This window comes from Lobosporangium transversale (genome assembly GCF_002105155.1).
Source record: "Lobosporangium transversale strain NRRL 3116 chromosome Unknown BCR41scaffold_60, whole genome shotgun sequence".
NCBI classification, from domain to species: domain Eukaryota; kingdom Fungi; phylum Mortierellomycota; class Mortierellomycetes; order Mortierellales; family Mortierellaceae; genus Lobosporangium; species Lobosporangium transversale.
Genome location: NW_019029038.1, coordinates 185,514 through 211,763, shown reverse-complemented (window position 1 = coordinate 211,763; position 26,250 = coordinate 185,514). Strand labels below are relative to the sequence as shown.

Genomic DNA, 26,250 nt, shown 5'->3' with positions numbered 1-26,250 from the left:
TGGCTATAACAACATAAATACCCTAGAGTGCTTGTACAGGAGCTATTCTTTATCCCCAGTGGCATTCGGTTAGCCCCTTGCCTCTTTTCACCTCAAGTTTTACATCGTTTCTAAGGCTTCGGTTGAACTAAACGAAAATTTGTATGGAAATAATGGCTTATTCTAACAGTCTGGGGAATAAAATTTTAGTCCACAGGCGGAGACATTAGGACATTTTCCTTCTCTTTCTTTCCTTCTATTCACTGCACTACCCACTGCACATGTGGCGGACTGTGCTCCCCCGTCCTGCTCCTTTTGCTCGCTGTTATTCTCTTCGGTCTGACAAGATCCAGGCTGTTGTTCAACAGCGCAAGCATGCATTCGAGAAGGATCGGGTAAATTCACTCTCAATCTCTTTTTTTTGAAACTAACATCTTGACAAATCCAGTTTTTCAGATTCCATGACTCAAAAACTTAAATCCCTATAGGACCTGATCCTCAAGGTCATGGGTACCCTCCCTTCACCTCGAGAGGCTCGCCAGTTCCTCTCTAGGTTCACCTTACCTGCCCCAGTCCAGAAAACATCATTGACTTCTTCAACCCACCTTGCTGTGTCAGGTACAGACTCATCTCCTAGCTCCAACAAAACCTTTGTCGACTCGCTCCTTTGGCCCACAGACCATGTTGCTCTCATCAAACTTGAGGGGCCGTTTGAGCACGATAATCTGATAGCAATTGCCAACACCCTTGTGCAATTACAACGACTCGGCCTCATGAGTGTAGTTATGTTAGATAATCAAACTTGGTGGCGACATCAAAGCCCGCATCTAAATGACGCGTTGGTGTCTGGATCTGATCAATCCGCCGAAATACGCAGGCGGATGATGAATGATATGGCTGATGTCGTAGAGGAGATCGAAAGGTCCGGCGGCCGTGCGCGGCCCATATATGACGGCGTTTTTGAGGATGCGAAAACTTCGCCGCAGCAGTCCCATGTTATTTCGGAACGGATAGTAGTAGCCGACACCGCTGTGGATCACGTTTTAATCCGACCTGGCTCACGAATAATAGAATCGTGTCTGAAGTTAAGACAAATACCCGTTATGATCCCCATGGCCACGACTGCTCATTCGCATCGGCTACCGGTTCAGAGCAACAAAGCTCTTGTAGCTCTTGCCAAATATATGGGTAGCACTGTCAACGAGGCATCTCAGGGGGCGGGTCACGGTTCCTTGGTTCCAATGCGACTCATTGTGATCAACACAAGTGGAGGCTTCCCTCTGACCCGTGCCAAAGGCATTAGTGGCCCTACTCACTGCTTTGTAAACCTGAAGGATGAATACGATGCCATCACGGATGATTTGGCCAACATGAACCACATCCCAGAGGAATTGGCTAAATCCTATCGATCAGATTTGGATATGATCCGGGATTGTTTGGCATACTTGCCTCCTTCATGTTCGGCTCTGGTCACTTCTTCTCCATCACTTACACTCATCACCAACCTCATCACGGACAAGCCTTTATTTTCCTCGACTATGAGAGGACAGGACCCTAAAGTCATGCTTGCCACGACTGTATTACGTAATGGACTGGATATTTTTACGTTTCAGAATAATCTTCAAGGCATGGATCTGAAAAGGCTCCAAAGCTTGTTAGAGACAAGCTTCGGCAAGTCTTTAGACGCAGATGGATTCTATGCTCGCATTCAGGACAGGATAGAGGCAGTGATATTGGCTGGAGAGGACTATATGGGTGCAGCAATTGTGACAAGGGAAGGTGGCGATGTATCGGGAAAGGGTGAAAAGACAGAGACGCATACCTTGGCTAGTGTGGCCTATTTGGACAAGTTTTCTGTTGCTCCTAAGAGTCAAGGAATTGGCGTGGCCGACATTTTATGGAAGAAGCTAACGGACCAATTTCCAGACCTTGTTTGGCGTAGTCGATCCGACAATCCTGTCAACAAATGGTATGCTGTGATTCGTTTTAATCGCCTTGTATTTATATATATCATAATACCTATTTATTTTTGCTCCCAATGATGATTAGGTATTTTGACCGTGCAGATGGTCATATCAAAATCCCAGGTACCAATTGGACCGTTTTTTGGTATGGACCAAAGGGCTTAGGGTTGATGTCCGACTATATTGAGATTTGCCGCGGTATTCCAGCATCATTTCTCCCAAAACCTCTTCTGGAGATACAAAAGTAAAATATCAATATCGAATTTTATTGTTAATTAGGTTATGATTAGTCTATGCTACAATGGGAAAATGAAAAAAAAAAAAAAAAAAAAAATTCTTGTTCAGGACTCGCTTGCAGCCTTGACGATCCTGAAGATCCAGCTTGGATGTAGCATAAATTCTCCGTGCTCCATTTCCTCCACCATCACTAGCTCACCCTCTTCTCGACCTTCCACGAGACCAACTTGGGTCCGAAGATATTCTGCAACTTTGTCCATATCTAGGAGGCTATCTTTTCTAGATAAAAATATGCGTGTCTTCTCCGGTAACACTGGTGATAACTTGCCCTGAAAAGGCAACGGCTTTTGATGGCGATTGGCCCATGCGATAGGGAACATGATGCACTGATACCAACAAAATCTGCGCATAATGTACCAAGACGTACCGATTTCGCGAGACGCAAAAAGGTCTATTACCAATTGACAGGCGGTCGTAGGGATCCTGTATGCAAAGTTGCGAGCAATAGAGTGATGCGTGAGGAAACAGATGGGATCCACAAGGACCAATCCAGCTACGATTGAGTCGCTAGTATTTGCAGAGCTTGCGCGGCAGACAGCGGCGCAGAGCATAGTTCCAAGAGAGTGACCCATAAATGTTGCTTTCTGATAGGAATGTCTGTTGAGTATTCGTTTAATGGCAAGATACGTCTCATCGGGCGTCATGCAATCCGTCTGAACGAGCTTATTAGAGATATAAGGAACTTCGATAAGAATTAATGGACGGGAGATACACGCCAAGGCGATGATCAAATAGATATATTGGGCAAGGCCAATCCCTACGCCTTGAATAAACACTAGCGGGATCTCGTTTTGAGGGCTTGAGGGGGATCTATACCAATAGGCAAGATCTGGTGGGCATCGACCGGTTCCATTTGGTAATTTTGAGGAATGGCTGGAACCCTGTTCAGTATATCCCTTGAAGCCTAAAGCCCGAAAAGCTACGTTAGCAAGGGTATTGGCCACCCAAACTAACTGTGAACACACATAGTTGCATAGAAATGTGGGTTAGTTTTGTTGACTCTATTGATCAGGGAAAGGAAACTTTATTTTCCCATGAAAGCGCAATGTATGTGATATCCTACCAGATAATAGATCAGGGGGCGATGCGAGGCAACGACAGGATCGAGATTGGGACGAATACACTTAACATTAGGATTGAATCCATCTGCAAATTTTATCAGCTTGACTCTCTCAATAGTATCAATCATCTGCTCAGCCTCCAAGAGTTCCTCCTTGGTGACCTGTTCAACTGAAGTAGCCCATAATGCCCATACAAACCTGTAACATAAAGTGAAATAATAACGCATTAGAGGATAATGGCTTTGAAAATAATGCGTAACATACACAATGCCTATTATTTCAGCTCTGCTTAAATCACTTTCACCAGCTTGTGTATGATGTTCTTTTGTTGTAAGACACGAATATTTGTCAAAAAAATACAAAAAAAGTACTTGCCAACAAACCATATTCTGTCGCCCAATGTCCTCAAAACGGGCGGGTTTCTTGCGGCTAGTGTCAAACCAACACTCAACCCATTTCTTAGCGCCATCTCCATCTTCCACAGTTTCCAAGCACCGTTGAAAGATCTCTTCTCTCTCGGCCTTGGATTTAATTCCCTGAATGACATTATCTACAGTCTGTAAGCGCTTAAGTTTTTTCAAAAACAGAATATAAAACACTAGCTCTGCTGCCATCCAAAGATGTAACATAGTTACAATCGCAGTCAATGTCCGATGTGAGGAGAGGAAATTTAGCACGGGCTTTAAAAAGTGCATAAGGGGCTGTAACGCAACAAGATATTGAAATCCAGGAATGTTTTTGGGGTCTCGATAACCATGGCGATCGAGATATTTTAGGACAGCTATGAAGACGTTAACAATGGGTGAAGGGAGTGAGTGGGCAACCTTAGAAGGCAAGTCATGGACGATGGATTCCGCGGCAACATCAGCGGTATCCTTGAGGGTCAATTTAGCGGCTGACAATGCTGATGATACTGCAGATGCTATGGGGGTCGTGGAAGGATGCGTGGCTGCTGCAGAGGGAGAAATATTGGATATGGAGGCCTCAGAAATTAGATGTTGGTGAAATGGTCTAAGAAGATCAAGCAAACCGGTGTCATTGTGACCCAGCGTTGAAACATCAGTGTTTAGGAGTTGGATGATGAGTGGAAGATGATCAAGCAAGATGAAGAAGGGAGATTCTTTATAGGCAAGCATGTAGCAAAAATAGGATAAAGCCATTGGCACAATGGCACCAATCAATAACCCAAGGGAACGGATGCCCGTCCTAGTGATTAAATGATCCACAATCATAACGAGGGATATGTAAACACACTAAAATAATGACTTGTTGCTTGGACGGTTGCACAGACGCACGAATAGCTGTGGAAAAGGAAAAGAAAGAGGTAGGACAAAGATTTCAGGAGTAAAAAAGTGCAGAGCAATCCATTTGACAACGTTAGCGCATGTAAGTAAGGACCCAGAATCGGAAAGAAAAAAGATGAGACAGATGAACATGCATTTGCCGCCGAGCGGACATGAGAAAGTACTTATACTCAGAATCCTCAGACTCGATTTCACATGTCAGCAGTATCTAAAGCCGTAAATTTAAAAAAAAAAAAATCAAACCGCTTGATAGATGACTGGAACTGTAATCTTCATCAATGCTAACTAACTGACATCTGGCAGTAATAAAATTTTATCGCCCAATGTGGGGGTCGAACCCACAACCTTGAGATTAAGAGTCTCACGCTCTACCGATTGAGCTAAACGAGCCTCCGATGGAGGTTTTTATTTCTGGAGCCAGGTCGTTCCTACGATTCACGCCGGTATTCTCCCACGTGACTTTCTACTCTAGTTCATATTCTATACTACGAAAAAAAGCGCCATGGGCATGAGCTGAAAAATGACTATCGTGGAAATATTGTGGAAGGCCACCGACCGAACCTAATGCAGTACCGCCGAGTGGATCCATGAAAGAAAGGGTATAGGGAATAGTGTACAAGGGGGAGAGGTGAAAATAAAATAATAAAAATAATAATAAAATAATAAAAATAAAAATAAAAATAAAAAATAAAAAATAAAAAATATAAAAAGGCGAAGCAAATAAGGAAAAGGGAGAAGACCAAGACGCCACCAAAAGGGAGAAAAGGGAAAAAGGAAAGAAAAAAAAGATCAACTTGAAAATGACATCTTCCTCCGCTCATCACCATCATTTCCGCCATGTCCTCATTTCCTCCTCATCTCCTCTCCTCTCCTCTCCATCTCCATCTCCATCTCCATCTCCATGTTCCTTATTTTCCTGAAATCTTTTTATAGGCAATGTTTGCCAAGCCTGCGCCTGGACCAATCAGAATGATGCATGAGCACACCATCTGATCAACTGGAAGAATGAGTCAGAGGCGAGCCTGTGAATGGCGATGGCAGCATGAGACGGAAAAACACATAAATTGCAGCTCCATCTCTGCTCCATTCCTCATTCCTCAACTCATTGCAACCTTTGCCTTTTCGCTTCAAGTTTCCTGTCTGCACCTTCCTCCACCTCCATCACAACTATAACAACAACCATGTCTGCCTCTCTTCGTCGTAGTGTTAGCTTCGGAGGTGCCTCCGTCAAGTGTAGGGAGCCTTCTCCTGAGTCAGTTAGCTCTGACACGACCAGTGCCGGTGCGGAGTCTTCCCTGCCTGTTGTTGGGTCTTTTGCTTCCTCGTCTTCTGGTGCTGCCACCAGACACTCCTCGCCTGCTCTATCGCAGGTGAAGAGTGAAGAGACTTTGCCTCTGTGGCATACGGATTCATCCAACCTCTCTGCGATTGAGATCCCTGATGAGATCTCCTCTGTCGGTGCTGATGAGACCTTTATTTTGCTGTCCCCGAGTCCTCAGGTGCCCGCAAGTCAACGTTTCTTTCCTCCCGCTGCCTCGTCGGATAGGGGTAACCCACCTCTGTCCCGCAAGCGATCCTCGGAGTCGCTTGAAGAGTCTGTTGACTCAGATGAGGAAGACAAGCTCCATTCCGTACTGGTGTCGGAGCTTGCGGACCTCTACCGGTACACGTCGAGGGCCCGTCGGATCCTCCATTACAGGGAGGTCTCCGAGGAAAGTAGGAATTACTACCTTGGGCTTCTCTCTAGGTATGAGAAGTCCGAGGATGCGATCCATCAGACTCTGCGGCAACTTGAGTCTGATATCAAATTCCGGGAGTTCTGTCGGACAGCGCGTAAAGTGTGTCGCCGTAGCTAGTACATTTGCACTGAGACAGAAATAAAGAAAAAAATTAAACAGCAAAAAAAAGATCTGAAACCTTAAAAAAATGAACTGAAAAAAATTCACACGCTTGTCCTCTTTTTTAAAAAGAGAGGGTGTGAATTCTCTGTTTGCAACTTCTTCCTGACCAACTTCTCTTTCTTCTTCCATCACCTCGTCCTCCATCTCTGCTCCTTCTATCGCTGGTCTGTTCATCGCTGCTGCTACTGTCGCAATATTCATTATCCCTCCAAAGATTAGCTCCTCTCCTTCCACTCGGATGTGTGGTGGATAGTTCCATTCCTGCAGAAACTTTTGAACATTGTTGTCATCATTGTCCTCATCCTCACTGTCGTCGTCAGCAACCTCTCCACTCTTCTGTCGCTCTCGCTCGACCTGATCCTTATAGTGCGCTCTTTCCCACTCCAGTTTGATGCGGTATCGCAGCGCTGCTATGGCTTTAGCCTTGAGGACGCCTTCTGGCACTGTTTCCTTGTCTCCCAACTTGCAGTAAGTCTTGAAAATCACTTGCGTGACAGTTGCATGTATGTGAATGACAACTGCAGGCAGCGACTTGACCTCGGGCCAGCATAGTTGGTCTTGTGCAGCATTATCACGAAGATCTAGCTCAGGCACTAATTCCTTTATCCATCCTCGACATGCGTTCCACAACTCTAGCACTTCTGGACAGTCATGAAAGGCATGCCCTCGAGACTCAAAGGCTGCTGGTGCTCCATCTGTTCCACATCGTCGACAATCTGGAGAGACCGGGGTGTTGTACTTGTACTTGCTCTTGATTCCATTCGTCTGGTAGACATGGTGTGCGACCAGGTACAGGTGGTGTCGCTCATTTGTATATCTGTGTTTGCTGTGCAACCGATCAGAGAAAAAGCGATCCCACTGTTTGTCAGGAATAGGAGTGTGCTGGATATTCGGCCATGGTTTGCGGTCCATGAACCTGATGTGCTTGTAGATTGGCGGGCGAAGGTAAATGCTACGAGAGACAGGCTTAGCTATCCAAGCTTTCAGCGCATTGCATTCAATATACTTACGAGCCTTCTTGACCGTGAATAGAGCCATGGGGACATCTTTGCCAAAGACTGTCGTCAGTCCTCGAGCTTGAGCAAGTGCAGGAGGCACACGATCAGCAGGAGTGACCTTTCTTTTGACGTCCAGCTGTGCAAAAGCCTTGACAGCCTCAAAGACCGAGGTTCTTGCGCGTTGGATTTCAGTTCTATGGCGGATGTCAGTCGAGGCAAGAGGAGGAGCTTCCAAAAATTGTTCTGTCTGTTGGACAGAGGTCTTTCTGTAGTACGATTGGGCCATGTCTGTGAATATAGGTTTCCATCGTGCATCCTGTAGCTGCCATCGAGCCATCCATTTAGCCATGAGTGCCTGACACTGGGTCCTAGGGTCAATTAGGTTCCAGCCTCCCTTGTTCTTGGGTCGGCGATACCATGCCAGCGAGACTCGAGAAACTTGATCATTCCACAAAATCTTCTTTGTCAACCTGTCAATCGACTTGAAGAAGTTTGGAGAAAAGGAGTAGAAAGGAGCAACGTGCCAAAGCTTGGAAAGAAAGTAAGTGTTGGCAACCGTCACTCGTCCTTGAAAGGAGAGACGTCGAAAGCGCCAGGTGCTAACCGTCGTCTGCATTGTTTGTAGGAGAGCTCGCTCAATGACTGGCAAGTCGCGACCTTTAGCTTGGATAACCACGCCGAGATGAACAAAAGGTTCATTAAAGGGACGAGCAATGAAGCCATTAAGGTGGATCACCATCGTAGCATTCGCCGTGAACGGGATCAGAGCCGTCTTTTGTCTGTTCACCTTGGCACCAGACGCATACTCATGCAGCTCGATAGCACGCAACACATGCTGTTCGTCTCCTGGAGCAACACCAAGCGTCGTATCATCAGCAAAAGCAGCCACTTTAAAAGGAATACCAACAGTAGGAATGCCCGTCGCGTGATGCTCATAGTACAGAAGAAAAGGTTCCAAGACAAAGTTGAACAGGAGCGGAGCCAGAGGATCACCTTGACGCAAGCCTCTGCGTGCCTGATACGGATTCGATTGGTTTCTGTTCATGACAATGGTGGCAGAGAGATCAGAGTAGCAGCTTCGCACCCAGGAACGAATGCGAGGGCCAAAGCCAAAGGCCTCTAGGACTCGATGCATATATGACCACTCGACACGATCGTACGCTTTTTCTTGATCAAGGGAGAGGATAGCAGCATCTCCTTTATCTCCAGACTGAAGAGAGAGAGCCACTAGTTCTAGCAACCTGACATTGTCATGACCTTGTCGTCCTGGAATAAAGCCAGTTTGCCATTCACCTATAACCTGTTTAGCTGCAGGATTGATGCGATTAGTCAGAGCCTTGGTGAAGATCTTGTAATCACATTGAGTCAGAGAGATGGGACGATAGTTTTGCATCAGTTCATTGTCACCCTTCTTGAAGATCAACGTTGTCAAGGCTTTCCGGTGAGAGACTGGGAGGTCACCACCTTCGACATCAACACTGTTAACGACTTCGAGCAATATAGGAGCCAATTCTCTCTTGAAGGTCTTGTAGAATTCGTAAGGAAGACCATCGGAACCAGGCGAGGATCTATCAGCCATCGAGTCTATAGAGGCTTCAATCTCCTGAAGAGAGATATCAGCATCAAGACTAGTGGTGAGAGCGGGAGGAATCCTGTCGGTGATTTCAGCCAACAAGAGATCCTGGGCGGCCTCGTCAGTGTGTCCAGAGGTGTATAGCTTCTCGTAGAAGGAGCGTGCTATTTCCTCCATTCCTTGTTGCAGAGTTGTGCGGTTGCCGGAACTGTCCTTGAGCGACAAGATAGAGCGCTTTGCATAGCCTTTCTTGAGCTTTTTGGTAAATTGCGGCGAGGCTCGTTCACCTTCTTCAATCCATTCGATCTTGGACAGAGTGATGTCTCGTTCCATACGATACGCTTCATGTTTCCGTAGTTGCTCCCTCGCTTCGAAAAGATTGCTTATGGCGTCAGGGTCGTTTGGCTGGTTATCAAGGGCAAGATCAGCCTCTTTCAGAGTCTTTTGGAGGTCGATTCTTTCCCTAGTGTCATTGAAGCGCTTCTTTTTGCGATATCGTAGTCCTGCAAACAAGCACTTTTTCTTACAGTCATCCCAAAACTCTCCAGCGGACTGAAAAAGAGTAGGATGAGAGGCGCGTTTCCTCAGACAGCGAGATATAAGGGAGCGGATCTCGGTTTGGAAAGCAGGGTCGCGTAAGATTCGAGTGTCAAGGATGAGGACTGGCTTTGTGATCACTGCCGGATTCCGTGCTGCTGCTGCTGTTGGCTCATCATCATCGTCGTTACCAGTAGGCAGGGCAGGCATGGGTCGAGGCGGAGGGTTTGGACGTTTGGAGGTGTTTATCACAACTTCAACGATCCTGTGATCAGTCTTGATAATCGGCATAGTAGAGACCTTGTAACTAGAAACAGTGGGCAAGAGAGCATGAGAGACCATAATATAGTCAATCCTTGTCATGGTGCACCATCTAAGTCTCGAAACATGAGTGAAGTGGGTCTCGACAATATCTCCAGCGGGATCTCTAGAAGGAGGAGGGGCAACATCGATCACACCTAGTCTTGTAAAGAGTGGACCAAGGCGAGGCCAGCGGGTGGCTCTAACATCGTTGGTGGGAGGGTTGCGGTCTAGTGTAGTGCTGGTGACAGAGTTGAAGTCACCAAGGGCAACGAGAGGGTAGTCATCTTGCGTAAGGAGTTCATCAGGAAATTCTTCAATAAACTCTGAAAGGGAGACATCCGAAACATATGAACTCGGGACATAAATGTTGATCATGCGAAGACGTTCATCCATGTTGTCATCGACATACAGATCGATCGCTAAAATACGTCCATTGAGAAAGTCTTGTTTTAGAGTGTAGAAGAGACGAGGGTTGTTGATGAGGATCGCACAATGCTTTGTAAACACTGCTTTTCCTGCACCCCATTCTCTTGTCCACTGATTATTTTTGACTGTTGTCCATTGCGGATGCTGGGTATCTGTTTCCTGCAAAGCAATGACATCGTATGGCTGAGTCTTGAGCCATTGGAAGAGCGTCCTTCGTTTTTCTTGGTTGAAAATTGAACAGACGTTGAGTGTGCATACTTTTAGATTTTCAAAATCAATCATTGATTAAAAAAATAGTGAAAGCATACGGTTCTTGTGAGGGGAGCAAGGCACGCAAAGAAAGTTTGAGTCTTTTTTTTTTTTTTTTTTTTTTTTTTTTTAAAGACTGAGTGACTTCCTGGCCCGCTCCCCAGGGCAATTATCTAGCATCGTTGTTCTTTGCAGTAGGTGTTCTCGAAGGTCGCGAGGCCTTCGAGACGGTGAGAGGGTCAACGAAGGTCCGCTTCAGCCTTGACGAGACCGCTGATACTGCTTTGCCAGAGACTTGGCGAGGCTTGGTTGGCGTCAGTACTGTTTCTGATCCTTCTTCTTGCATGGTATCCATCTCAGAGTCCTCAACAATGGGGATAGCCGAGGGGACAGGGAGGGGAGGAGCAGGGGAGGAGGAAGAGGAGGAGGAGGAGGAGGAGGAGTCAAGATGTTCTTCTATGGTCTTTTCGGTAGTCAAGTCCATTTCTTCGTCTCTAACAATGGCATCAGTTGAGGAGACGGAAAGAGGCTCCGGCAGCGGCGCCGTCTCAGCTGCACTAGGTGCCTCTGGAGACTGATCCACAGACGCATGTGTGTCTGCAGGACCTGAGGTGGCACCTTGTGTTGAGGAAGAAGAAGAAGCGGCAGCATCAGCTACCTTGATCTCTTCTATCAAAACAGTTGGCTCCTGTTGTGTGGGACCGGAAGATACGGGGGCGGGGACAGAGGTGCTCTCCTTGGTGTTGAGTTTGCGAGCGGTAATCTTCTTCCTTGGGACATCACTTTCCGATGCCGAAGTTGAGCCTGTGCTCCGCGAAGAAGTCCTCTTTGCTGCCTTTTTCCTCTTGGTGGAGGTGACAGTTGTCCATTCCTCCTTGTCGGAGGATGGGGTGTCCTTATTGACCTTGGGACCCTTGGTAGCCTTGGGAGCTTGAGGGACCGCAGGAGGGGCCCTTGCGGGCGCGTTCGCAGGCAAGAACGCGCGAGCCATAATGACTCTTTTAGGGGCCGAGAGGAGATCGAACTCGGGTGGTTGGGGGCAGGACTGCTTGACGTGGTTCTCCTCACCACACTTGTAGCAGTACTGGGGCCCATACCAGTGGAAAAGCGTGTTAATACCCTCAGCTTGGGCCACGCGGGGGATAAGGAGGTCTCGAGGGGAGTCCCCAGAGAGCTCTAACACAAATTCGAAGGAAGGGAGCAAAAGAGTCTCCGATCCCTTGACGTAATGGAACTTGGTGTGGATTACACGGCCAAATTTACCAAAGATATTTTTGATATACTCCAGACGATCCTCCGGAGTAGAGAGGGTGATTCGGTCAACCCGAATCCTGAGTCGGCTTCCTGTGGAATGGACCGTATGGTATGCTCTGACAGGAGCAGGATTGCAGGGGAGAGGAGGAGACGCAATGGCCTCGTCCACCTCTTTTTGTGTCCTCACGAGAACCACTACGACCCCTGGGACAACAGGGTCAAGACCAACTGCCTTGGGGAAAGCCAGGCGAATGGCCTCCACCACGTCAGAGACGAGGTGGGTCTTCCTGTCATACTTGACAGCGAAGGTGGTGGGAGCGTGGTGTGGGGTGAAAAACACAGAGTGCTCCTCAACCTCTGTGCTGAACGCACGGACAACTGCGTTCTTACGAAGTGCATTCCAACTGGTCTGCACTTCTTTCTTGGATAAGCTTTTGCGGGCCATCTCCGCAAAGCTCAGGGACTGCTTAATTTTATTGTTTTTTACTACATCCCCTGCCTGAGCCAGGGGATCGTGTCCCTCATCTACCTCATTCGAGGAAGACGGAGGGGGAGATGGCGGTGGAAGTCGATCCGCCATTAGATGAAGGGGAAGGGGGAGATAAAAGTAAGAGAATAGGCCTATCCGTTGGACTGACCGTTGCGAATTGGCTGAGTAAATTAAGTATTTCTTTATTTGCAAAAGGCAACCACAATTTTATTAAAAAATTTATGGTAGGAAGGAAAGGTGCTCTACCGATTGAGCTAACCGGGCTTGGTGATAATATCTTAATTATAAAATCTATATATTTCATAAGCACAGGCTCCTGATCAGGTGATATACACAGCTACATAATAAATTTAAAGGAATAGACGCTGTAAAGCCACTGTCGACTGGGAATTGCCCAATGGCTGAGTAGTATACTCGTCAGGGCACCCTCCTGTCTAGCCCAGGGGCCGGGTTCGAGTCCTGGTTAAGGCACATAAAGTGAAGCAAACATGTGCCAGGTCAGGGATTTGCTTGAGTTTTTATACTTTCTCTCCGAGACAGCCTAGTGTTCTCCGCTAAGGCTAAGATCGTGGGTGCACTACCCTAAGTCGCCTGGCTGGCCACATGTCTTAGGTATATATTCCACCCCCCAGCCGAACCAGCGGTACATCTGGCAGCACATCCCCCCATCCACCCACTTGACTAGGACAGCGATGATCACAAAGTTTGACGGAGTCCAAAGTAGAAATTTCAGACCAATCCCGCAAGATTTGGGTCCACATGCCAGTGGATTTGATCGAATAGAAAAAATTAAAAGTCGTCCTTAGCTAGAGTCGGCACGCCAGCCTCCGCGGCTTTTCACGGGCGCAACAGGCCACATCGGAAGGATGGACTTCGAGTACCGATCACGGTGTACATTGGTAGAGAAAAACATGGATACGAATTGGCTCTTCACAGCCATCCCGTGCGAACTTTGAGAGTTTCGCTTGTTTCATAGTTGAGGGCGATATCATTACTTTAGAGCGAGATTATGAAATAAAATTCCTCACCTCTGTGGGTTCTTGTTAACAGGAAAAAAAAAGCCACTGTCGACTGGGAAAGAACTAAAGGCATTACCTCTGTGAGCAAACGCGCTAGGGGACGCACCTGTGTTGGGTAGCACAGACGTAGCAGACCTGAGACAACGACGAACAGCTGACGTGGAAGCGATCAGGACGGAAGCTGACCAAAGAGTAGCTGAGAGTTATCGGCAACAATTAGAACTGACAGTAATGGAACGGCTAGGAGGGTGTCACTTTTTGATGATTGAGGACTGTGGCTAGAAGATGACTTTCGCGCACAACAGGCCAAGTAGGGAGCAGGGCTCGTCACAGGTTCCGTAGGGATCAAGAGTTACCACTCATGCTGATGTGGTTTGTGAATAGGATGTTGTACAGTGATAGTTCAACGATGCGGTTAAGACCGACTATTGGAAAACGTTTTATTTGCGCCCCTAGTAATAGGGCAACATATTTATAGAGTCTATTTCTAATAAATCCTTACGATCTCGTGGATCCAATTATCAAAAAAAATAAAAATGTTCTTGTGGTACGACAATGGATGCGCATCGCGACACGTTGCGCAACAGGTCACTTCGGAAAGGTGGACTTTGAGTATAAACCGCGGCGGTCAGGGTCTATGAAATCATGGATGCAGCAGCTCTCACTGGTTGTGCAGTAATAGCCGTTTATTGACTATAGTTTCTGGAGCATTTTGTTCATAGAGTGTAGAAAATGAGATGTTTTCTATGTCGCGAGTCGAGGATATCAAAGTTGTTTTTATTGTTACCAGGCGGGAGCCTTTTATTAAGGACCCACCATGACTGTCACACAATGTTCTGACCTAATGAATAGAAATGAAAGTGCCCCTGAGGTGCACTCTCAAGCCTCCATGACCCTATGGGTCCTTGTTATCAAAAAAAAATAAAAAAAAAAAAAAAAAAGGTACGCATCACGACAGGTGCCGTCCAGGACCTACGTTAGCCCCACCCGCCGCAGGCAGGGTTCTGTTGCAGAGCTTGTTAGGACAGCAGCGGTTGAAAGGATGGGGCGATTCCTTTCCTGTAACAGTATGTTTTCGACGCTAAACGCGGTGATGAGCCGTGGCAATAATCGCGCAGCACCCGAAGGGTTTACCGAGGGAACGTAACTAGACTTATGGCGAGTGTAAAGCGATCCTCTCCGGAGGATGGGACACCAACTACATTCTGGACTAGATAGTTCTTCAGTTTTATAGCGTGGTTCGTTTAGAGAGACAAATTGTTATAAGAAAAATTTAATCTGTGAGCATAGAATCCGCGCGTTGGATCAAAGGCGTGGTTTCAAGATACTTTCAAGGTAAGCACAAGCGATGTGGGCTCTAGCTTTCGTCAAGGCTATCAAAGGAATTTGAGAGGCTGAGTTCTTGAACAGACATCGGAAAGTTTACTGTCGACTAGGGAAAGATCTAAAGGCCTACCTCTGAGCAAATATGCTAAGGGCCGCGTGTTGGGCAGCAGTTAGAAGATGATTTCGCCACAAAATGTTAGGTAAAAAGTAAGGCTTGTCACGAGCTCCACTGAAATCCAGAGTTCTCCGCTCAAACATGTGATTATCGAATAAGGATGTCATTCAGTGACAGTACGACAATGTAAGGCGCTTTGCAGTAAGGTAGCGCGTCTGTAGAGTCCAGTCCTAATAAATCTCCCACAGCCCATGGATCCCAATTATTATGAAAATAAAAGTATTCATCGCCGTTAGAGCTTCGAAATTTCTAGGAATCATTTTTTTTTTTAGATAATCCTTGTATTCAAAATTAAGTGGTTATTGTAGTTCACTCTATTTTTGATGTCGATGCTCGCCTAGCAGGGAAAGGAGATCAAGTGACCACAGCAGGTTATGATTTTTTTCAAACACTCCTTTATTCACATTCGTACATTACCTTCTTCATGGCAACAACAGCATCTACAGCATCACGAACACCCCAGCTCCTTACAGAGGAACTACGGGCAAAAACGAAAGGCTTGCACGGAAAATTGGACAGACTGGTGCAGCTTGGTCTTTTCACTGTGCTTGACTACAGGGTCTGTATAGAGAAACAAGAATTGAACCATTTGTGATAGTTTTTGAGCTATAATAGCATATGATATTATATTTATCATGATGCGGAGAGCTGCTGACAATCATCTCTTGCTCTTTGTTCGCTCCGCCTCCTTTTTCATAAGATTTATCGCCAACTTCTTCTCGGATTTTACTATGTATACAAGACGTTTGAAGAGGAGTATGAAAATCACCTGAAAAAGGTTTCTCAGATCCATCCCTGGGTTTTGCATGCGTATGCGCCAGAGTTACGAAGAACTGAGGCATTCGAGGCAGATTTAGCATACTTTTATGGCGAGGACTGGAAACAGAACGTTTCCCCATCAAAGTCCTTACAACAGTACATGGTAAATCATTGCTTACTCTTAGGCATTAAACAGGAATATTTTCCCCACCTCATGTAACACCATCCAACCTACCCTCTGTCGATAGGAACATATTCGCGACATTGGAAAACATCATCCAGAGAAACTGGTAGCCTTCCCAGCAACAATGTATTTGGGCATATTTTTCGGAGGTCAGATTGTCCGATCGAAAATTGTAAAGGCGACAAGCTTCTTCCCTTCACCGCCTAATAAGAAATTGGGGGGTGAGCATGATGGCGGAATTGCTATCTTCACATTCCGTGAAAAAGCGCCACCGTCATCATCTTCTCCTTCATCGTTGGGCAATGTAACCATCAGCAGTAACAATTACAATGACAACCAAAAGGGCAAGAAGAAGGATCCCATTAAGCTAAGAAATGAACTAAAGACTCAACTTAATTCTATTCCAGGACTGGATGATACTTCAGAAAAGGCTATCAAGGAACGGCAGGCTATCGTAGATGAAGCTAGAGAAATCTTTGCCAGAAACATGGATCTGATAACCGAGGTGGATGGTGTCTCCAAAGTATGGACCCGCTGGATCATTAGATTTTTCTTATACCTCGCCATAGCTGTGGCTCTATATCAATTCCTGACGAAAGAGTCATCATTCGGCAACCCTTTGCATTTGTAGCAGATTACATATGAGCAGTAAATATATGAATCCAAATCAAACCAAATACAGCTATTATTCAAACGAACAACAGAAGCGCTCGATGTTTCTGATTTCATTTTTTAGGTTTCTGTGCATTAAAACAGAATAAAGGTATATTTCAACGTACAGAAAGCAGCTGAAGTCTACAAAACTGCGCGAGGCACAGGGATCTTAACTAACAAAGCGTTCCGTACAGCATCAATTTGCTCCATGGTCATTTCCAATTCATTCGCCAAAAAGTCAGTAATCGTGCCGTACTTGGCATGGAACTGCTCTAGGAATCGAAACATGTACTCCTCTCTGTTTTTAAGACAATGACAAATATTTTGTCAGAAAAGAATATCGACATAAAAAAAAAAGAAACAAATCCAATATATTCTACTTACTTTGCCGATAAGATCCCACGAACCTTGGCATCTGTGGTGTCTTCGCCTAATGCTGCCTTCAAGAACCTCACATCTTCTTCTTTGACTAAGATGATCATAACCGAATACAAGAGTAGAAAGTCAATAAAGGCATACACAGTCTAGAAAAAGTAAAAAGTATTGGTTGACAAATATTTTTGAGCAATCAACTTACTAGCCATGCAACGACGAGTCAACTCATATTCCCATGCAATCTGCTCTTCATCCACGCCACAGATCATTTGCAAAAGAGCACAGACAACTCCTGTCCTGTCCTTGCCTGCTGTGCAATGAACAATGAACGGTGTCCGTTTATTGACAATATGCTCCAGAATTGGTGGCAAAAACTGTTTAATATTGGGCAACATGGACATGTATGCATTTGCAAAACCTTCAGTCCCTCCAAGATACATGCTGAAACGAAGAGCAATTTGTGCAGGAGAATAATCAACTTCAGAGAAGACAGGCGTATGATGACGCCTAATCTTTCCAGTATCACTAAATAAAAGGAAAAAAAAAAAAAAAAAAAAAAGATAATGTTTAGTTGATGGCAAAAAGTGACTGGAGAGTGCATTCATTCCTTACTTCCAAATCCCGTTCTCCCTTTTGATTTCATTCTACTACGATTAAGGACAACACATGATTAGGGCATACTTACAAAGTACCACGGCGTTCTATCTCTGAATTTGAGCGAAGATCAAATGTGTCTGTGATATTTAATGCCTCCATGGTCTTGATACCTTCAGGTGTAGGTTTAGAGACGCTATGCATTGTCGTAGACAAGAAAGGAAAAAAAAAAAAAAAAAAAAAAAAAAAAACTTAATTTCATGGAAATTGAAGAACAAACGTTTCTATACTGTAAACCAAACCTTCGGTGATGCTCAACATACTCAGCAGAGCGATAGATAATGCCAGGACGAAGATAGCTCACAGTTCCGTCTTCTTTAGAGGGTATCCAGATATCGCCTACGGTCCTAAAGTTGAGTACGCCCTCAACAGCGTGGACCCATGTCTTCCAATTCGGTAAAACCCGTCTGCTCCACTCCTGTTTGCGCCCTTCCGCTGAGAAATAATGTGCAACCATCTCTGATAATTCTTTGTAGTGCTTTTTGTAGTTATGATCAGCCCTATTAATGATGCGAAGGGTTGTCCTGGCATGTGAAAGATGGCTATGAAGATCAGCAATATCACGAACAGGTACTACCTTGAAACCGACACAAAAAAAAATTAATATGACTTTCGAAAACAAAAATAGCAACGATAGTCCGGTAATTATTAGTTACCTCATCGTCAGATCCATGACACAGAAGAATGTTTGTCATTGTAGGGATATGGATAACTTGATGATAACAAGGAAACAACGTTTACATGTTAATGTTGCACAAGGCACCTAAAGAATACAAACAGTATTAATAAAAAAAATTACCTGACGCCGTGTCCAAATTGACAAAATCATCAAAATGCTGTTGTGTAACCCGCAAAGTTATTTCTTTTCCTGCACTGCGTGCATGCCATTCAAAATGACCCTGGTAGAGTTGAATAAGGGTTAGTTAACTATTTACTATCAAGAGCAACAAAAAGGTGCGCTTAAACATAAATAAGAAAGAGCAAGAGAAATTTACCTGATTTTCAAGGAGAGTCATTAGTTCGGGACCATGTTTACGCCTAACATCAGCCATATTGAAGCGGGAGCTGATGCTGATGATATAAGGGATCATTGGCATGTGGTTGAAGTTAGCAGCGTAGTTCAGAGCTGAAATGGCGCCTGCAAGCCGTCAAAGAATTGATTCTCATCTTTATCAGTATGTCACAAAAGGGCAAGGCAAGGATAAAACCTTGGATCTGCAGTGCTGAAAACATCATCAGCTAAAGTAAACATCAATTACCTCGCGAGTGGCCGATCAGAGCATAAATGTAATAGCCTTGGCGCTCAAAGTGAGAGATGACAGCATCGATATCTGCTAGATCATCATTCCAGTTCGAGTAGCCCATCTGGCCATCACTCTCACCATTGCCTCTGGCAAAAATTGTAAAAGCAAGGCAGACGAAGGTATGAGTTCAGGATACAATTTTCTGTTTTTTTTTAAAAAAAAAAAAAAAAAAAAACTTGAACTTGTACACTTACCGAAAGTCAAACCGAAAGGTGTCCATGTAAGGTGCAAGCGCGTTTGCGAGGGTGGGTTGGAAGAGGTAGTTCTTGTGACCTAGCCCAGAAAAGAATGTATCCGTTAGTGATTGAATACAAAGCACAAAGCTCAAAGCTCAAAGCGAAGTCTTGCGGATCACGTAAAAAAGAATACGCCCATGGAGGAAAATGAAAAAGGCAGTTTTAAATATGAGACCGTCCCTCTTTTTTTCAATTGGTTGAGAAAAAGACAGTTATATAGCACATTTGAAGCGAATCTTTCCCTTTGTTTCCATACCAAGGGAGCCATGACAGATGATGCCAAGTCTACGCGAGCTGTGGTTAGTCGATTGGAGAATACCTGCGAGGTGCAGGTTCGTGTTGGGCACAGACACTTTGACAGGAGTGAGTGAGCCGACAGTGACAGCGTTCTTGTCAGAACCATTCCTGCCGGTCTGTTCCTTGGACATTGCGTTTGATGAGAAAAATAAAGAGGAAAAAGGAATAAGGTGATCTAGAAGATTTTATTGAAGTGTCTAAGCATGTGAATGTGAATTATGGTAAAGCAAAGATGAAAAAAGACTTTCATGGGAGCTAGGAACATGACCCAGCCAGTAGCAAGCAAAGCCGAGGACAAGCCACGCCCGCTCCAACTGGGATGACACTCTCTTCCTTGTCTTGATCAATCAATCAAAAAAAAAAAAGACATGCCATGCCATCGGTCATACCAGAGGAATGTTTATGGTTGATCATCTCTTATCTGCGTAACGATAGGGAATCTTTGCATTCTTTGCTCTTCACCAACCGGACTTTCTTCCGCATCGCTGTCTCTTTCCTCTATGCCTCTCCCTTTCGTCTGTTGTACAATGAACGCAATTGCCGCTGGACTTCTATTGAGCGCACTCGCAGATATGATAGCCTTGTCCATGTCCTCATCCATTCGTCCCAGTTGCTGCAACCAGATATCTATGACACTAAGCACTCCAACTCCATTATCTTCAGATTACCACCTTATGGTCCTGAGGTTCCGTCGTTGCCTACACCCTCAACCGTCGATTATCTATCATACTATACCGACATGTTTCATGATCCCATGCTGTACGAAACCTTTATGTCATTGTTCCCTCTGATCCCTAATTGCTATTCGGCTAATGTGATATGGCATCGACCTATGGTTAAAATCCGCAATAGGATCGAATATGCCATGATGGATCGAGTCTTGCCCCAAGTGACATCATTAGCAATTAATATGCCTATCCAGGTGCCTCGAATCAAATACTTCATGATGGCCAACTTACGTAGGCTTGAACTCCTTGGAACTGACTACTGTTTATTGACAGACGATGATCTTGAGTGGGAAAGAACGACGCATACTAATAAGGTATCCAGGTCAGCAAAGGGATATTCCATGTCGCAATTGGACAGGACATTGACCTTTATTTGGGATCATCAACGGCTCTTTGGGACACTACGTGAGCTAAAAATTGAAAATAAAGCTGTGCCAATTGAAAGGCAGCCTGCGAGGCGGTTGATCGAACTGGTAGAGGCCATGGGTGATCAGCTGGAGGTGCTTGATGTTCAGTTTTGGCCAGAAGCTGTTTTCTTTCTGGAGCGGATACCTACTCGCCGGCTGAAGACTCTATTGTTGCATTTGAACAAGGAACCGGAGCCCTTTTTCCAGGATAATGGTGGACTTGTGAGCTTTTTGAGCCAATGCCCTAAGCTAGAGGAACTTGCTTTATACACCACCGAAAACGATCTTTTTAGCCCATGGCGGTTACAGCGCACGGCCCAGGATTCCACTCAACCAGCAATTTATTCAACCTTATCCATGACTACTCGTCACAAGTATAGTCGCATTCAGACTCATAGCGAGATGAAGCGAATCGATATCGCAGGCCTTGCGCAGGATGTGATTATGAACCTAAATGATGCCACTGAACTTTTTTCGTCCACTCTGCAAGCGATCAAAGCTCGATCATGGTTCAGTGGAAAGCTGACGACTATACCGCTATCATGGTTTAACTCGACCCTCTCTCGATTGACGGACTTAGACTTGGAAGGTGAGGTGGCATGGACATTTGATTATGCCTCTCTACTCAATTGTCCTCGTCTTTGCCGAGTCCGATTAGCCTATACTGGTCCCATGCCTAGTCGATCCTCTAAGAAACAGCCAGCAATTGATAATTTGCCACGGGTCTTTACAATCCAAGACTTGGAGCTTGTAGGTAACTGGGAAACACTTTACATCAGAGGGTGGCCTTCTACGATTGCACAGATACACCGCCTGGAGCGATTAGATCTTGTTGCATGCGAAGGCATAGTAGCCGATCAGGTGGTTAGTTTAGTGCAAGACATTATTGAGCAGAGTGCCCGACGGTATCTGCAGGAGCAAGAAGTGTTTGGAGACAATGATGCAGATGTCCCTGTATTGCGAAATAATTATTGTCATCTGCGTTGGGTTATCGTAAATAAGAGGCTGCATGACAACATTGAACAGCAGTGGGACGGTTTGAGGCGGTGGTTAGCCATGAGATCAGGAGCAGAAGGGTCAGAATCTGCTAATCTAATGACAAGAGGGGCCACTATTGCAACAACAAGCACTGCGCCCACAGGATTGGTGGCAACAGCATCACCATTTGTGATTCGGTCTGTGCAACGTGTCCGGTTCAGTTATGTGACCATAGCGCGTCCTACCCGATGATGGTACAAATAGACCAGTATTTCTGACATCATGTAAAGCTTAGGCAGTAGGTCAGCTGTTGAAACACTAATGTATTTAGCTGTAAGGCTCACATGATCATCAGCAAATCCACATTTATTTTTAAAACTCGGTTTTCGTGGTTCCTAGCGCTGCGGTAGGAGTGGACGCCTCCTTGGCTCATGCTCTGCACGAATAAATATTTCTTATCTAAAGTAATGCTTACTGAAAAGGAGTAGGAAAGCAGCTTTTCTTTTTTGTCGTCCTCTCTCTCTTCCACTTTTCTTCATCCATCAACATTCAATCTTTCCCCATTGGTTACTTCATTATTCTTTTTTATACTTCATTTACGTCTCAGGAACATAATATACAAAAACCAAACCCTTTTTATAATTTTGTTATCCTTGTTACATTCCATTGCTTCACTTAAAAGTGCCCATCTTTTTCTTCCTTCCACTTCAACCTGGTATCTTCTCACGCATCCTTCCTGTGTCCATTCTCACCCTATTACCCTTCAGCCCGCTGCTCCTCTTCGTCCTTTCCCACTATGACTGAGCAACACCTGTATCCTAAGCAGCAGCAGCAGCAACAGCAGGAACAGCAAGGGGCTGGCGTCCGGGCAGAACCAATCTTCATCAGGTAGGTCTCATTCTATTTCGCCCTTTTCATAATACTGTCCCATGGATGGCTACCGAGATGGTGTTAACCCGAAAGAAACAACACGTTGCTTGATCATTAGGGATCCATCTGCTCTTGAATCTCTATCATCGGTTTTAACAGGAGTATCGTCTTATGTAGCTAACACGCTGCCGACATCCTTCTCTATGCCCTCCAGAGGCTTCACTTCTCCTTCCAGCACAGCAGGAGCGAACCCCTCTAATCCATATTACTATCCACAGATACAAGGTTCTGGCAACTCACTCTTGGGAACCAATCAAGATAATATTTGTGTTCTCACAAATGGAGACGTCGTCCTCTTTTCGGCATTCGACTGGATCGACACGGGAAGTATTTCTAAGAACAAGAATTCTCGGTATGTAGCATTTCTTTTTCTCTTTCATCAGCTACAATATACATCACTTCATCACTTCATCACTTCATCACTTCATCACTGGATCAAGCATGCAGTCGTCAGATATGAAAAGAAGAAAATGGAACACCGATGGCGACATCATTTTTTTCTTTTTCTTTTTGATGGTGTAGACAAAATAACAGCGATACGATCTAATTGTCAACCGAATGGTTGACACAGGACGCAAGCAAACAAGATAGCAAGAAACAAAACATATGGATGCGGAGACTGCACTTGTTATCTTTGATTTATTTTTGGACTGAAGTATCTAAATGCAATGTCAATCACCAGGTTTTTTAAAAAAAAGTGTCGTCAGTCTTATATCTTCCGGATTGAAGCTCAGGGACAGGATCATGAAAGACAAGGGGTCAGGGTGAACAAATAGTATAATAGCGAAAGAACAACATTGAACAATAACACAATGGATATCTTCATACTTCATACTCATTGCTTGGCCAAGCTCCATTTTGATATTCCCATACAGAAATACAATGGAAAGTCTCTTTAATTTTTGTTTACCCTGGTGGAGCGAGCCTCCTTGCGACAGCTGAGAGCAGGGACAGGAGCGTATGAATGCTTTTGAATAGACAGAGGAGCAGGAACAGGGAAAGATACATAGAAAAAAAAGCAGTAAAGCTCAGGCAATATACTGCATCAGGACACAAATATGGATTTTGACAATATACAATTCCACATTACTCACTGGTTTATATTCTACATCCTCAATACCTGACATTGTCGTCGTCATAGGCGGTTCTGTCTTCTGCTTGGTTACACAGATGGCTTTCAGATTTGGGACATCACTCATCCAGACAATATTCACGAGATTACCTCTATTCGTAATACGCTGAAAGAAGTCTCCTTTATAAAGGTATATTATACTGTCCACAAAGAGAATCTTGTTGTATATTCCAAACTCATGGCTACGCTAGCTTCTTCATAAGATCATCGTTTTTATTCTTGAGGAGAAAAGCTATTTCATTCTAACGACGGTGCGCAAATGACTGTAGCAGTTGTAGGACTTGTACTGTGATGGTTAGTGCATCACTCTAACTTTTTTTTTTTTTTTTTTTTTTTTTTTTTTTCGAAATGAGCAGATACTCCCATCACCAAGAGTATCGAATGGAAAGACTGACCAGTTTGAACAACATCGCCCTCTTGCTGCCATTATGTATGCATATTATTTAAAGTCTATCTCTCACAAATATCAGCGATCCAAAGCTGCAACCCCCGCAGTATGGGCTTTGGAATCGAACTATTCTGCTGATCCAACTAACTGAAACAACCCTCAATCATCAATCCCATATTGATCATATCTATAGATCGAACAAAAACGCTGAAGACGGTGCCTCTGCGCCCAAAAAGCTACGGATCTATTCACTTGCCACGCATCAAGTAGTTAAGACGCTTGATTTTGGTGAAAGTCATGATTATGATATTTCAGCGCTCGATGTGAGCGAGCGAGCGATCGTAGTGGTAAGAAACATAACCTATAGCGTAATATAGACTGAAGAGATCTTGGTTTATTGCAATTGATCGTAATGAATCGTTATTCTTTGTCATCTCACACGGAGCTTTAACTTCTTTTTCTTTTCTTTCGTCACGTTGTCAGGCGCTTACAGCTCCTGGAGAGAGTGCCCACCTCTCTCTGCTTAGTCAGCTGACTCTCCAACCCCTTCACCCAAAGCAGACAATCTTGCAAGATGTCGCATATCCCGGCGTCTTTGATCTCGGCACAAGGCTATTGGCATATGTTACAACTAGTGAGGCTCCCCATGATAATGTAGATACTAAGCACGGAGAGCACGAGACAGACAGTGGCAGTGGGTACCAGGACCTGGCCAAGGGCGTTGCCAAAGAAGTTATCGGTGGTGTTAAAATGCTCAGTACGTGTCAAACACTATATTCATGAAAGAAAAAAAAAACCCATATCTATCACCTTTCTATGTTACTAATTTTTTTTTTTTTTTTTTTTTTTTTTTGGCTGATGTCTCCTTTATAGGTGGGTTCGCGCACCAGACCTTTTCCTCATACTGGTCAGGGAATTCAGGAACAGGAGCAATTGCCTCGACATCACCACCTGTTCAATCTGGCTTCAATAGATCACCTAGTCACCATGCAAGGAGAGCTTCAGCAGCGGTTGATCATCATGAGCGGAGCCCTAGTCACGTCCACCATAGAAGACGACATGATGACAGCTCATCACAAAAACGTGAAGCCGTGGGAACGGTATGTTCAACGAATCGTTTCTGATTACTATCCATGATCACCAACCTTCATAGCGCCATGCAATACTTCTAACATAATTTTGTGGCTCGTCTCATGATTTGCTTCTGCATACACATTTATCGAAATCTGCAGGTCATCATTAGAGATATCTCACTTCCCAGCATGCCTATTGTTGCCCATTTCAAACCACATGATCACCCCATCACGGGCTGTAAGTTCTCTCCTTCCGGAAGACTTTTGCTCACTGTGTCGCGTCATGGAAATGTCTTTCATGTGCATGAGATACGTCCGACTATGGGACATGGGTCCCGACACCTCTATAAGCTCGCTCGTGGTATTACTCACGCAAACGTGGAGGATATTGTATTCAACGAGGATGAGACTTGGGTGGCGGTGACGACTTCAAGAGGAACTACACATTTGTATGCAGTCAACCCGTTCGGAGGCTCGCCTGATGTTGGAGCACATATGTATACTGGAGTCGTCAATTGGTCTGCTACTGCGATTGAGTATCCGACGAGCTTGAATGCGCTCTGCCGCATTAAGCAGCGGCACCATGTCCCTGATGTTATCCTCTCTGAGGGGAATGGATTAGATATATTTGACTCTCAGTCTTCTGTACCTGTGCCCGAAAAACGTCCTAGCCCACTGCTCCGAGAGAACTCACAGGACTCACTAAGCTCGGCTGGTACTGGAACATCAGATCAAAGCCAGGGCTACCTTAGTAGACTACAACAGCACAATGGTTTTTCAGCTGCTGGGCGACAACGCGCCATGATTGCAGCCTACTTTTTACCCTCAACAACTGTTTTTGCATCCGATCCAGGAAATGTGATGCTTTCACCGAGCGAGTATCAAGGACATGAAGATGGATCGTTTAATTCTGAAAATGGTGGCCTTTTGCGTGGAGATGGGTCAAGCTCTCAGGTAACCCAAGCAAACTCTAGCACGTTGCTCATCAATCGATCTAAGGCGCCTCCAGTGAGCGCAGCTGCTAAAATCCAGTCCAAGGCTTCGCATTTGTGGCAGACGCTGAGTCCTCCTGCCGCTGCAGTTATGCAGCATGCTGCCCATGGTCTTGCTAGTTTGCCGGGCCTTGTTGTCGAGACGAGCCGTCGTGGCCCTGTGGCCACGGTGCGGAGCCGCACGAAGAGCTGGACAGGATCACATGGCAATGCAACATCAACAAGGCATAATTCGAACCGTGGCGAGGCAATAAATGGCCACCATGGTCAAGGAGCTACAGCGCGGGCCAATAGTGCTGCAAA

The 26,250-nt window shown here is 45.2% G+C and overlaps 7 protein-coding genes and 1 non-coding gene across 8 annotated transcripts; 4 read left to right on the top strand and 4 right to left on the bottom strand.

The window, feature by feature from the left end:
- The first annotated feature begins 291 nt into the window (after positions 1–291).
- BCR41DRAFT_328592 (hypothetical protein) lies at positions 292–2,249 on the top strand. Its single transcript, XM_022021700.1, has 2 exons — positions 292–1,948; positions 2,029–2,249. Exons 1-2 carry the CDS (start codon positions 486–488, stop codon positions 2,189–2,191), a joined length of 1,626 nt encoding a protein of 541 aa, XP_021876354.1. The 5' UTR covers positions 292–485; the 3' UTR covers positions 2,192–2,249.
- Positions 2,250–2,284: 35 nt separating this feature from the next.
- Positions 2,285–4,708, bottom strand: BCR41DRAFT_342309 (hypothetical protein; the record flags this gene model as incomplete). The annotated part of the gene is made up of 3 exons (XM_022022281.1): positions 3,677–4,708; positions 3,304–3,499; positions 2,285–3,193 (listed from the first exon to the last, which is right to left on the bottom strand). The coding sequence occupies exons 1-3, from the start codon at positions 4,531–4,533 to the stop codon at positions 2,285–2,287; spliced, it is 1,962 nt and encodes a 653-aa protein (XP_021876353.1). The 5' UTR covers positions 4,534–4,708.
- Positions 4,709–4,922: 214 nt separating this feature from the next.
- On the bottom strand, positions 4,923–4,995 carry BCR41DRAFT_t140. The gene has a single exon. It is a non-coding gene; the product is annotated as a tRNA-Lys (tRNA).
- A 5,766-nt stretch (positions 4,996–10,761) lies between these two features.
- On the bottom strand, positions 10,762–12,426 carry BCR41DRAFT_426101 (hypothetical protein; the record flags this gene model as incomplete). Its single annotated transcript, XM_022030680.1, has 1 exon — positions 10,762–12,426. One exon carries the CDS (start codon positions 12,424–12,426, stop codon positions 10,762–10,764), a length of 1,665 nt encoding a protein of 554 aa, XP_021876352.1.
- A 2,695-nt stretch (positions 12,427–15,121) lies between these two features.
- On the top strand, positions 15,122–16,501 carry BCR41DRAFT_363150 (hypothetical protein). Its single transcript, XM_022025846.1, has 3 exons — positions 15,122–15,415; positions 15,557–15,778; positions 15,864–16,501. Exons 1-3 carry the CDS (start codon positions 15,281–15,283, stop codon positions 16,428–16,430), a joined length of 924 nt encoding a protein of 307 aa, XP_021876351.1. The 5' UTR covers positions 15,122–15,280; the 3' UTR covers positions 16,431–16,501.
- A 17-nt stretch (positions 16,502–16,518) lies between these two features.
- Positions 16,519–19,549, bottom strand: BCR41DRAFT_363148 (protein-tyrosine phosphatase-like protein). The gene is made up of 11 exons (XM_022025845.1): positions 19,279–19,549; positions 18,981–19,059; positions 18,742–18,872; positions 18,478–18,620; positions 18,282–18,381; positions 18,139–18,194; positions 17,746–18,059; positions 17,514–17,618; positions 17,031–17,353; positions 16,838–16,922; positions 16,519–16,751 (listed from the first exon to the last, which is right to left on the bottom strand). Exons 1-11 carry the CDS (start codon positions 19,448–19,450, stop codon positions 16,595–16,597), a joined length of 1,665 nt encoding a protein of 554 aa, XP_021876350.1. The 5' UTR covers positions 19,451–19,549; the 3' UTR covers positions 16,519–16,594.
- BCR41DRAFT_363147 (hypothetical protein) lies at positions 19,278–21,877 on the top strand. Its single transcript, XM_022025844.1, has one exon. The coding sequence runs from the start codon at positions 19,693–19,695 to the stop codon at positions 21,682–21,684; it is 1,992 nt and encodes a 663-aa protein (XP_021876349.1). The 5' UTR covers positions 19,278–19,692; the 3' UTR covers positions 21,685–21,877.
- On the top strand, positions 21,840–25,790 carry BCR41DRAFT_207368 (hypothetical protein). Its single transcript, XM_022019936.1, has 9 exons — positions 21,840–22,320; positions 22,421–22,714; positions 23,504–23,624; positions 23,851–23,924; positions 24,076–24,229; positions 24,366–24,639; positions 24,756–24,863; positions 24,919–24,982; positions 25,115–25,790. The coding sequence occupies exons 1-9, from the start codon at positions 22,229–22,231 to the stop codon at positions 25,377–25,379; spliced, it is 1,446 nt and encodes a 481-aa protein (XP_021876348.1). The 5' UTR covers positions 21,840–22,228; the 3' UTR covers positions 25,380–25,790.
- The last annotated feature ends 460 nt before the right edge of the window (positions 25,791–26,250 follow it).

Bases quoted from the DNA above. Each gene is read 5' to 3' on its own strand.
- BCR41DRAFT_363147 (XM_022025844.1), top strand. From the start codon at position 19,693: ATGCCATCGGTCATACCAGAGGAATGTTTATGGTTGATCATCTCTTAT.
- BCR41DRAFT_328592 (XM_022021700.1), top strand. From the start codon at position 486: ATGGGTACCCTCCCTTCACCTCGAGAGGCTCGCCAGTTCCTCTCTAGG. The intron at 1,949-2,028 runs GTATGCTGTGAT...AATGATGATTAG, and splicing joins GACAATCCTGTCAACAAATG to GTATTTTGACCGTGCAGATG.
- BCR41DRAFT_207368 (XM_022019936.1), top strand. From the start codon at position 22,229: ATGACTGAGCAACACCTGTATCCTAAGCAGCAGCAGCAGCAACAGCAG. The intron at 22,321-22,420 runs GTAGGTCTCATT...CTTGATCATTAG, and splicing joins GCAGAACCAATCTTCATCAG to GGATCCATCTGCTCTTGAAT. The intron at 22,715-23,503 runs GTATGTAGCATT...TCGTCGTCATAG, and splicing joins TCTAAGAACAAGAATTCTCG to GCGGTTCTGTCTTCTGCTTG.
- BCR41DRAFT_363150 (XM_022025846.1), top strand. From the start codon at position 15,281: ATGGCAACAACAGCATCTACAGCATCACGAACACCCCAGCTCCTTACA. The intron at 15,416-15,556 runs GTCTGTATAGAG...CTTTTTCATAAG, and splicing joins TCACTGTGCTTGACTACAGG to ATTTATCGCCAACTTCTTCT. The intron at 15,779-15,863 runs GTAAATCATTGC...CTCTGTCGATAG, and splicing joins AGTCCTTACAACAGTACATG to GAACATATTCGCGACATTGG.
- BCR41DRAFT_363148 (XM_022025845.1), bottom strand. From the start codon at position 19,450: ATGTCCAAGGAACAGACCGGCAGGAATGGTTCTGACAAGAACGCTGTC. The intron at 18,873-18,980 runs GTAAGTGTACAA...AATTTTTGCCAG, and splicing joins ACCTTTCGGTTTGACTTTCG to AGGCAATGGTGAGAGTGATG. The intron at 18,621-18,741 runs GTAATTGATGTT...GACGGCTTGCAG, and splicing joins TCTGATCGGCCACTCGCGAG to GCGCCATTTCAGCTCTGAAC.